Raw genomic sequence first — 11,491 nt, forward strand, 5'->3', positions numbered from 1 at the left:
AAGTGACGCACTATATGGCGGAGGGGCGCTTACGCAATTCTTGGGGCTGCACGTGCGCCGTGTCCAGTCAGCGCCCGTGCCGGCTACAACTGAAGAGTGCGTACGAAGGGGTCGGCCTCGGAGTGGCCGAAAAGCGGGTGAGGGCAACAAGATTCGAGCGAGGTGCAGCATACGCAAGCACCCAAGGCCGCCAGACTATTCCAGGTGAGAAACACGAGCCGCGCGCGCGCACGTAGCGGCCGTGATTGCAGCGGCTCCTGCCGCCACCGTTTAACGGCTCTTCCGACTTTTCCTTTCGTTTTCGAGGGGGTAAGCGGTGGCGCTTGTCACCGATGGAGACTGCGAATGGCGTTTGTGCGATCGATTCACGCGTGCCTCCTCTCCCACTGGTGTTGGTAGCACGCACGTCAAAACAGGATAAGAGCATAAAAGGCCGCGAAGCGTACACGATCACTCAGTTGAGTTTATATCGAGAGGGGCGAAACGGTCATTTCACCCCAATGACGGAGGCGTAAGCATCGCGCGCACAACGCTGCGTTTAATATAGCGCCATCGTTCTCCCCCTGTCCAACTGTTCTGAACGCTCGCTGCAAAGCGATATCATGGAGCCTATTCCGCCAGTGTACAAGCCCCTTGTGTCGAGCAAAATTTTATCTACCTTGGCTTCGGTAGCAGCGATATCCTTAGCCTACTACATTGCCCGGCAGCTGGTCCACATGATTCGTGTGTGGATTCTCCTACGGAACGCACCGCAACCCAAGGAGCGGTTTCCCTTCTCGCTAATCCTGGACATGTGGCACCAAGTCGCCGCCATGGATTTGTCGCTACCAGTTCCAGCCAGTGAGTTCCTTACGCCTATTACTGAGTTTGTACGTGATGAGCCACCCCCTACGATTTTGTTAATATTTTGTATCGAAGTTGTATTTGAGCATCATTAAGAAGTGACACTTTTTTTATCGTGATGGCGGTCTCTCACCTATCTTGCCACTCGTAAGTGGACCTGAGCTGTTTTGTCTTCACTGGCAATTCCGCGAACTTTGCCAACGTGAATAGCCTCATACACTGAACAGACAGCAAAGGCAAGGAAGTGGATATGAAAGAATGCTTTGGCTGTCACTCTAACAAAAGTGGACTCATTGTTTGTGGAATGTAGCTACAAGTGCGGTTAGTTGATGCATGATCACGTGAATTAGTTGCGCTTAGGATGATCAGAAAAGAAACAACGCAACGAGAGTAAAGACGACAAACGACGACAACGGGCTTCACCAATCTGTCGTCTATACTTTTGTTGTGTTGCCCTCCTGCGCCCACGACTAACCGCAAGTATTTCGAACCTGTGTTTACCATGCATCAGTAATGCGTAGTACCTTGAATTTGTCGCGATGTATTTCCTGTTCAAAATTTCTCATTGCCATGTTGCTAGATGTGAATTTCCAAAGGAGCGTACACGAAGTTTTTTGCGTGCGCTGGTTTGGTAGTTCATTTTTAGTATTTTAATCCGGTATTTGCCACAAAAAAACACCACTATACTTATATCCCTGTCATCCATATTGGTACCATTTTCGTTTTATTCAGAAAATTGCAAGTAGAGTTTTCTACTTTTTTAGGCAGTGTATTTCCCCGCCAAAAATCTGCACAATAATTCCATTGTCTAGATGGACTGCTGGACCAACATAAAGGTGGCAAATGGATGCATAAATGCAATGACAGCTTTTCTGTGTTGCTGCATTTAATGTGCGTACTGAAACAGTTGTCGCCACCACCAGCCTACGGTGCTTGTCCTACCTTCAAACAAAATTCAGAACTTGTGTTTAATGCTTTGCGCTCTAGCATACTCGTCAGCCATCAAACATCCTACTTGTATTTGCACTACTGACGGAGCACACGCCTTTTCTTTGCATTCTAGGATTATTCAACTATTTTCAGAACATCTTCCATGAAGTTATTGATAATGACTTCACCATTGCCTTCTACGGACCAAAGGCATTCCTAATTGCGATTACCCCGCACACCGTCGAGGTAAGTCTTAATGCGACTGTTCCCGAGATGGCAGTTCTAAATTGTGGCTTTAACACCTAATTAATGTCGACAACTTCGCGAACACCTGCAAAAGAAGAGAGGGCGGGCTAACAAGCGTCTGTCCTTTAGTTTCCCTCTGTTCTTGCAGAATGGCTCGCACAAATGCTATGGCATTCATGGTGCTTCGTCTGTCCGACAGGAAATTTTTATTAGGCGTGGTACAAGCAAACTGCTACGCTTAATGCTTGCCACAGGTCATGTTTGAGTACCCATTTACAACCCATTTAGGTCTTCTCGCCTCTACTTCTCTCCACCCATTCAACAAATGTAGCTGGCACGTGGCGGTTTTTTTACTGCTCCGTTGAAACAGCCCAAAGTCGTTGGTGTTAAAAAGACATTATTTCTACAGGAGTATGCTTTTCGAAGTTGTCATTATCTTGGTTCCCAGTACTTTAGGCGTGCCTTTCGTCGTTGAGAAAGATTAATCGTAATGCAGAAAGGAACAAAACACGACACTGCCAAGGAAAAACCTGGATGAGCACATGTAAATGAATATCCATTGAACTTCTCATTGTTAAAACAGGGGTCTCTTTTTTGTAGCGGGTGCTCTCAAACACCGAGAACGTAAACAAGTCATTTCTCTACGTCATGATGAAGAGCTGGATTGGCAATGGCCTACTAACAAGGTAAGATGTACTTCCTACTTTGTTCAATGAACGTCGAGCTAAGAGAGCTTGCCACAATTTCTCAAGCCGTTTTGGTTCTGTGATAGCTTTATTTACCGTATAAAATCTTTGTTACTATGGGTGTGCCGTCAGTCATTACACCTCAGCATTAGTTGGCATTTCTATTTCTCCACGGCATCAGAAATTACATAGCGTACTGGGTTTAGTCTGCGTGTAGGTCCTGAAGCATTTATATTGTATTAGTAAATTTCCTCGTTTGTGTATGAATTTTGATATCCTTATCAATGAACGGCAAAAAATATATCATGTCCAGATTTTTTATCCTTTGCTACAAAAATGTAACTTAAACTAGCGTACTTTGCCGAGTATTTGTGTTTTGGTGGTAAAGTCACCCTCATAGTAGTTGTCAGGATACGGCAATTAGTGTAACCTCACGCATTTTTGCTGTCGTGGAGATTGTAATTTAAATTTAAAAACCAGTTGTACCCATCTCAAACTAGCATTCTTGGTGGCAAGAATGCTGTACGGTGGTGAAGCGGTCTTGATGGTGGTGTAACGACTACTGAAACCGGCCTTTTCTCTCGGTGTTGGTTGCTAGCTGTTTGATTCTATGAGAAGTTGACACATTAGTTGCCTTAGTCGCACTTCGTGCACCCTGTTGTTTTCTATACGTTTATACTTCTTCGACACACGCGACAGTTAAATGTTAGCGATCTACAGTGACTTACTATTTTAATCGCAAGGAGAAGTCCGTGGGATTGACTTGACCCCTGCGCCGGATTATATTTCTTTGAGAATCCTCGCTAGCATGTCATTTCACTGTCAATAATTGATAAAAATAAAATTGCATCTGGATAATACGCAATAGTTTCTCACCCAAGTTTTTGGTATTTTCATGCACTCATTCTGGAGGGCAATAGCACTAATACACGTACTTGCCAGATCGTAGCGCACGGACCCCTCACTTATATTTTATGCAATCTTGCACATACCGAAACAACTTTCGTGTTCCGTTCACAGCAGCCAATGGGAAGCAAATATGTAAAAAACACAAGATTCCCCATGTTTTTCTGCAGCTGATTTTACATTATATTAATAATTTAAAATTATATGGCATTTTGGGCAAATTCACTAGCTACGTACACGCGAACAGCACGAAAGAATACGGTAATATTGAATTATACGGATACACGGATCTGAAGTAACCAGAGTCGACGAATTAGAGGAACTAGACGGGGAATCAGTCAAAGGTAAATAAGAGATAAGGAGCTTTACACGTACTTAGATTAAAATTAGTTAGAAAGGAGATCGCATGAAGCAAGAGAAGCAGTAAATAAGATATGAATTCTAAAAACCTATATTTGAGCTGACATGATATTTGAGAAAAAGACGTAGTGTTTTTTTATGGAGGCGCAATCAATTTCAAAATGCAGCTACGACTTTCCTGCGTCGCCAAACCTGAGAGTCGTCATGCGATTTTCACTTGCAGCGACAAGACAGTCTGGAAGCAGCGCAGAAAAGTACTCACGCCAGCGTTCCACTTTCGCATCCTCGACGAGTACGTTCCCGTTATGAACAGTAAAGCAACCCTGCTCGGTGACAAGATGGCTGCCCTGGGAGATGATTTCTTTGACGTGGTGCCCATCATGAGACTTGCGACATTCGGCATTCTCTTCGGTAAGCACTTCTCCCTGACTCGCCTGCTGCCTGTCATCTCACGGTGTCGCCAGACCCCCCCGACGGGCCGTCCCGCTTTTGGCTCCCTTGAATAAGCAGCGCATCGCGCTTTTTTTTTTTTTGCTTCCTATTTTCGTGTCCTACACTTGAAACGGAAGACATATTTCACAGCTGTCTCTTCGCCGTGATTGCATCAAGATGTGCGTGCGAGGAGACATTAAAAAGTAGCGATTTTTTTTTCATGCCAGAAAATCATTTGTGTTCTTCAGGCTTCCTTTATTAAGGAGCCGATTGCGCCGTTCCCTATGATTTTCATAGCCTAAACAAATATTTCTTACTTTCCCAGAAACGGCCATGGGAATTCAACTCGACGAAGGAGGGGTTGAAAAGGCAGGCTTTTTGCAAGTCAATGACGAGTAAGTTTTTGTCTATTTTTGGTTGACGTGCGGCGTTTGAGGTGTCGCCGTGTCTTAGCTTTGCGCTAACACGGAACCACGGGGTTTTCAGGATCGCTACCGCTATCATCACAAGAATGATGAACATACACCACTGGCCCGAGCTCATTTACAAGTTCACTCAGGATGGCCGCCGGTTCTACGAAAAGGTGGAGCTGATAAAGAAGTACACGAGAGATGTAAGTACCAATGATGGGCCAGACATTTTTTATGTTACTAAGGCACGAAAAACGCCAATTTCAGGATTACGAAGAAAAATAGCCACCAATATCAGTACAATTTTCAACGGAATGGTTTTGCTTCGATTTCGCTAGCAATGCAGTTTTGAATCAACGCGGCTTGATCAGGAGCACCAGAGTTAGCATTAATTATGCAGAATGAGCTTCCTTGTACTCCGAATCAGCTTCATTACTGACCATTGCTTCGGAAGCAAGGAAACGCTCAGTAGCAGAACCAAGAGCATGGCACAAATAGTTCAAAATTTGTTTACATGACCCCATTAATCGGCAGCCTCAGACAAAAGACGGGACCATTATGAGATAGAATGTGCCCTTCCATAAATAGGGTTCACGTAGCGGAATTAGAATGAATTCAATTGACTTATACTACTGGGAAGGCGCTCATTGAATTTAAAAGTGAATGCTGCCGTTGTTAATAAAAAGAAGGTTTAATTTAAAGGATTAGTAATATTGGCGTCCTTAAGCAGTGTATCAAAGAAAATACACCTCATTTATTATAATTCATGCATTGCAATATATAGGGTGAGTTACAAATGCAAATGATGTCAAGGACCGGCCTGGGGACGTTTATTTTTTGTCACGGGCACTGGATAAAAACAGGATAAAAACCTTCCCGAGTGCCATAGTAATGAAACGGAAACGTTGCACGGGAATGATCATTGCGCTTTCGCTTCTTTTTAGATCTTGAGCACGCGGAAGAAGACTTACAAGGTCGAAGGGGCAGACGTTGAGAGAAAGAAGAGTTTCATGGACATTCTCCTTCGTATGCATATGGAAGAAGGAGTCTTCACGGAGGACGAAATCAGGGAAGAGGTCAACACTTTCATGATCGGGGTGAGCAAACCAACCGCTCCTAAGCGCGCAAAGATGCACTAAGCAGCGGAAGTTTGATTAAAATCCTGTGCGCCCATCTAAGTAAGAACCTCGTTCATTTTGTGTCTAAGTTTTCCGTTTTTGCAACACTTCCAGCAGCCATAAGCAGATACCAGCGCATGTCTTGTAGGATGGCAACTACGTGATGTTTTGCTTCTAAAAGGGGAAAGGGCAAGCATTCCTAATAAAAATACTAATCTGATTATAGATCAATGAATACTAAATATTTATAACGCATAATAACCTCTCTGGCCACACCAGTATGCATCGAAGCTGGTAAGCTATCTTGTGGAAATGTGCACTTATTGACGCGCTCTAAGCAAAGACTCGTTTGCTTGGGTGAGAGCAGATTGCGGTTAATAAAGCTTTAAACAATACTGCCACCGAAGCTCTTAACCAGGTCAAGACATTTTGTGTAATGAAAATGTTTTGCCGGGTTTCCAGGCTAGCTCCCAGTAAATGATACACTAGGCATTTCAGCAGCTTGTGCAATTGGAACTTTTTTTTAAGCTTGCTAGTTTGAACAAATGTGCTTTCGCTCCAACCAACTGGTCATTATACGTTGCAGGGCTTCGACACGACTGCCATGGCAGCTTCGTTCGCCCTTCATCTTCTGGGAAACCACCCTGAGGCTCAGGCTAAAGTGCACGAGGAACTGGATTCCGTCTTTGGATCCGATAGACAAAGGCCTGTGACTGTAGAAGACATCAAGAAGCTGAAGTATTTAGACTGCGTTGTCAAGGTGCGTTACTGCCTAGCAACGACCAGAAGTAATTACTGTTGTGGACTTCTATAGCAATGAGATTTTACCCAGAAGGGTTTTTAAAAAATTGCTCTGGCTGATTTAAAGTAAATTTGTAAAGTTCAGATAGAGTCAAGGGTGTGGTGTGCTTGACTGAGGTTTGCGTTCGGCAGGGCCGTCTACAAAAATGCGTTTGTTTAGTTTTATAAGGTAAATACGCTGCCATCTGTTTGAACAGCATTGAAGGTTTCAATCTTGCTTTGAGGTGATTTTTGACGAAAGGGGTTAGTTTCAATAGTGCTACTTATGGCTCGCATATTTTTTCCACAACAGCGCAAGCTATTTGCCTGGTAAAACCAGCTTTTTAGCCCCGTTAGTAAACCTTAATCGGGAAGCTTCTGCCAAGGAAATATAAGATTTAAATCTCGAGTTGACCCTTAATTTGGTAACTATTAAAGCAAAGCTTTAGTTTTTTCACTAACGGCGTCTGTAACGTGAAAACGCCCTGCAGGAAAGCCAACTTTCTCTGACGATGATGGTGAATTATCCTGGGTGAAGTGAAAGAAAGAAGAAACACAACTGTGGCTGGAATCGAACCTGGGTCCCTCGTGTTATGAAGTCGGCGTCTATTCGATTCCTCCCTTTCGACGTGGTCTAAACTTAGTCCAAATTCAGACAACCACAGAATCTGTCACGAGAAAGCTTCGCGTTCAACCGTCGTCGTCCCTAAACGGAGGCGTGCACGGTTTTCTCGGCACTCCCCACATAACAAAGGCTGTTTTCTCGGCTCTGTACTTTGTCCCTTAGCTGCTTGCAATTAAAGCCGATGGGGTTTAAAACAGCAAACAAAAATCAAACCCTTATTCATCCAACGAGAAAGATGGTTGAAACGCGGCTTTCTCTGGGCGAAACCGAGCAATCGGGCGGTTGCTATTGATTCGTTTAAATTGGAATTATTCCGAAGTTCGAGTAGCAGGGGGAAAGACAAAGTCCAAAATTCACATTGCTCCGACCGTGTCGAAATGATGCAACAATAAAAAAAAAAACAGTGTCGGAATGGCGCAATCGAAAAGACCTTGGCTTCATAACGTAAGGAACGCAGGTTCAATTCCGACCCTAGGGAAACGTTTGTTATTCCTGTTTTCGTCATAATAATCGTCATCATCATGCGTCCTCCTGTTGTGTAAACTTGTCTCTGCTGCAGCGCGTTTTGATTACGACGCTACCATCAGTGAGACCAAGAAAGCTTCGGTTTAATAAATAAATCGTCTTATAAGAAGTTAATCTGATCGGATACCAGGGAAAGATCTCATGATCACTCACTGTTGGTTTATTGTGTAAATGCAGGAAACCCTTCGACTGTATCCCCCAATTCCTGCAATTGCAAGAAAGCTCGGAGAAGAGATCACCATTGGTAAGCTCACAAACATTGTTTCAGTGTGCGTTTAATTTAATTCAGCTCAGCAAGCCGCAGCTTTTACAACAGTGCCCAAAGCCAAATGTAACCCACGACAATGGAGACGGGCTATCATCAGCGAATGTGGCCATAAAAAAGGGAACTTTAGGTCTCCCATGTGAGTTCTCAAGGACACGAAAGGAGCATAAAGAACTACTAAATATCTTGACGAAAGCCGATCTATCGCTTAGGCGCTTTTGGCACGTCTGAATACAGGGTATAAGATTAGTTGCGTACTTTTACACACTGAGCGGCGTCGTCATACCCGCAGTAACAAATGACAAGCGCGGCGATAAGTTGCAAAGGATGAAATTTTATAGAAAACTGTAACATAGAAAAAAACGTTGTGCTTCTCATTTCGTCGCCTGAGGTCATTACAACACTCTTTACGCCGGGAGACTTCGTACGCTCTAGTGCACGTTGGTGAGAAGTTTTGTCATAAGCATCCGGCTGCAGCACAGAATTTAAGGTTCGTTACATTATGCTGTCGCGGAAACCCTTGGTATCTTTGTTTATGAATTGTTTTCTTACCAACGGGTAAATGAAGCTCTGCCAAAGCACGCTGACGAGCCCACGAATTGAAAAATGTCTTCGGTTTTTTTGTTGCAACGATGATTGCCCATTACCGGAAAAGTTTTGGCAGGGTGTTTTCTCTATATTAAGTTGTTGCTTTTCGGACCTGGCCAGCAAGCTTTGCGATTTGAGAGCGTTTGTTGACAGATTGGTCATGTCAGCTTCTCCGTCTCGTCTTTCCAGGAAAACAAGTCATTCCTAATGGAACCGTGTCAATCATATTTATATACTTCATGCACCGACACCCAAGATTTTTTCCAAAGCCGAACGAATTCCTACCAGAGAGGTTCCTCCAAGCGGATAACAACCGCCACCCCTACCTCTACATACCATTTGCCGGTGGTGCTAGGAACTGCATCGGTAAGTCCCTAGATGGGATTTACACGACTTCCTAATTCTGTGTGAAAAATCGTCGCTCCTTTCTTACCATCTGTTCCTACAAGCTGTAACATGCTGTGAAGACTGCTGCATGCGGAATTAGGGTGCCCGTGGGAACTCACCAGTAAGTCAAGGGTTCCGAAGGTCAGTTCAACAATGCACTGGGCTTCAATACTAAGATTCCCCATTACTTTTTATGCGTGGCCAGGAAGAATGCGATGCTCAGTACTATATAAAATGGAGCTGCGCCTTGTGTTTGCGGGTATGTTTGCCGCTTAATGTAAGGACGCCATGGGTGAAGAAAACTACACTTAACCGCATCACGTCACACGCAAGAGAAGCCAGAAAGCAACCTTCAAGCCTAAAGAGATGTCGTGATCCCCATAACCACTGGCGCTTTTAGGTATACTGAGTGAGGAAATATTCACCGTGAGCAATATGCGTAGCATGAAGGGAGAAATAAGAACTTGAACGTAGAAATGTCGATATTTCGCTTACATCTGTAAAGCGAAGGCTCCTTGCTAATCATCAAGTGGGCACATTCCAATTTTCAAGTTTACACAAACCCCACTTTTTCTGCTTGATTACCAACACTCGGAAGTTTAATGTTCATAATCACATTTATTTAAATTTTTGCTCCATTTCGTGCTTACGATGCCATCGTGGAAGAAATCAAGGTAACTGTCGCTTTCCCTGGACGCTTTCCACAAACTCATCGATGTATTTTGTTGAACTACTGTTTTTGCTTCATGAACGAAGACTGATTGCACAGAGAAAGAAAGACAAAAGCTACAGAAACTTTCAGAATTGTATTCTAGTGCGCTGGCACTCTAACGCCACTTCTTTGTTTCAGCAAACTTCTTTTTCAATTGTTGCATATGAGCCACCCACTACTGATAAGAGAGGGAGGGTATGGGGGTAGGTATGAGATTTCTCGGCCCTCCCGACCTGGTAGGACAGGGTGCCGGGCATGGGAAAGAAATTGAGGGGCAGGGGAAATTGAGGAGGTAGCTAGCCCAGTTGAGGGGGCCGGGGGAATAGGCAGTCTTTGAAAAAGACCGCAAAAATAGACACACGACACGTGAAAAATAGACAGGACCAGCGCTCGTCCTGTCTATTCTTCGTTTGTCATGCGTCTATTTTTGCGTCCTTTTTTCAAATTAATATGAACTGTCTCACCTAACAGCAAGTTTTATTAGGATAGACATTCGTATGTTGCCTTTGGTGGTGGCTTCTTTTCTGGATAACCGAGGATGACGGGACTGGAATTTTCCCCCGTCATGTGTGTAGTGTGCCAGTATTTTCGTGTTACAGATCCGTGCTTTTGGTTAAACGATATACGAGACGATAATGCAAGGTACTTTCTTCTTTCCTTTGTCTTCCGCCGGCCTGCAGGTCAAAAATTTGCCCAGCGAGAAGACAAGATCCTGCTGGCACAGATACTGAGACGGTTCCAAGTGCAATCGAAAATCCGAAATGAGGACCTTCAGTTGTCTCTTGAGCTCGTGTTGAGGCCTGTACAGGGGCTGCACATAAAGCTCATCCCCAGGGACCACACATTCACGTAAACGCAGCAAGCTTCAACGTAGAATTCTACTGTTTTCCTAGCGGTATGCATGGCCATCATCACCACAACTACAGTCCTCGATGCCAACATTACCTCCCGCCCGTTGGCGTCTTCATAGTGCAGACTGAATGCTTGTAATGATCCATGAATGGGAAGTTCACTACCTCTGTACATATGTATAATACATATATTAATTTTATTGAATAAAGAATGCTGAAAGCCTTCCTAGAAAATGCACTGCTGTTTCATGTTTCTTGTTATGGCAATTTTTGCTGCGTACGTAATAAACCATGACGCGTACTCGCGCCAATAAACAGGTAAAAAAATATTTTCTTCTCCCTTTAAGTGAACCTAACAATGACCCACACATGTAATCTTTATATTATTTTCAGGGTATTTTTGTTGGAAAGAATAGGATAGTAACTTGCGTGACATTGGTGATACTTGGTGAAAATTCTTCGTCGAATTATCACGACTGGTTACGACTTTCTGACATACATGGTGATGCAGCTCTGGCGTATGGCACACATGTTGAAGAGAGCACATATGTTAACAACTACTAGTAATACTTAACAAATTAAAGAAAGCACGCCACGGTTTGAAGGCAATACTCTTTCCACGGCTGTGTGAACTACAATTGATATCAGTTTCGTATTGCGGTTAGACAAAAAAAGGAATAGGCATTGAAATATAGAGCGCTTCGAAATTTTCAAATGAGCACCTGTAGAGCGCTCATGACACCCTTGAAGCGATAACCATCTAAGTGATTCAATTTAATGAAGTACAGTGAACTCCCGTTAAGACAAACTCGAAGGGACCAAGATAA

General features: G+C 43.8%; 1 protein-coding gene across 1 annotated transcript; it reads left to right on the forward strand.

Moving 5' to 3' along the window:
• The first annotated feature begins 285 nt into the window (after positions 1–285).
• Positions 286–10,902, forward strand: LOC144151840 (cytochrome P450 4V2-like). The gene is made up of 11 exons (XM_077683007.1): positions 286–840; positions 1,907–2,019; positions 2,620–2,705; positions 4,195–4,382; positions 4,729–4,798; positions 4,890–5,016; positions 5,758–5,910; positions 6,518–6,691; positions 8,039–8,105; positions 8,904–9,080; positions 10,494–10,902. Exons 1-11 carry the CDS (start codon positions 603–605, stop codon positions 10,664–10,666), a joined length of 1,566 nt encoding a protein of 521 aa, XP_077539133.1. The 5' UTR covers positions 286–602; the 3' UTR covers positions 10,667–10,902.
• Positions 10,903–11,491: the final 589 nt, after the last annotated feature.

Source organism: Haemaphysalis longicornis, unplaced genomic scaffold (genome assembly GCF_048455015.1).
Source record: "Haemaphysalis longicornis isolate Haplotype H1 unplaced genomic scaffold, Haemaphysalis longicornis Haplotype H1 scaffold_1, whole genome shotgun sequence".
Classification (NCBI taxonomy): Eukaryota; Metazoa; Arthropoda; class Arachnida; order Ixodida; family Ixodidae; genus Haemaphysalis; species Haemaphysalis longicornis.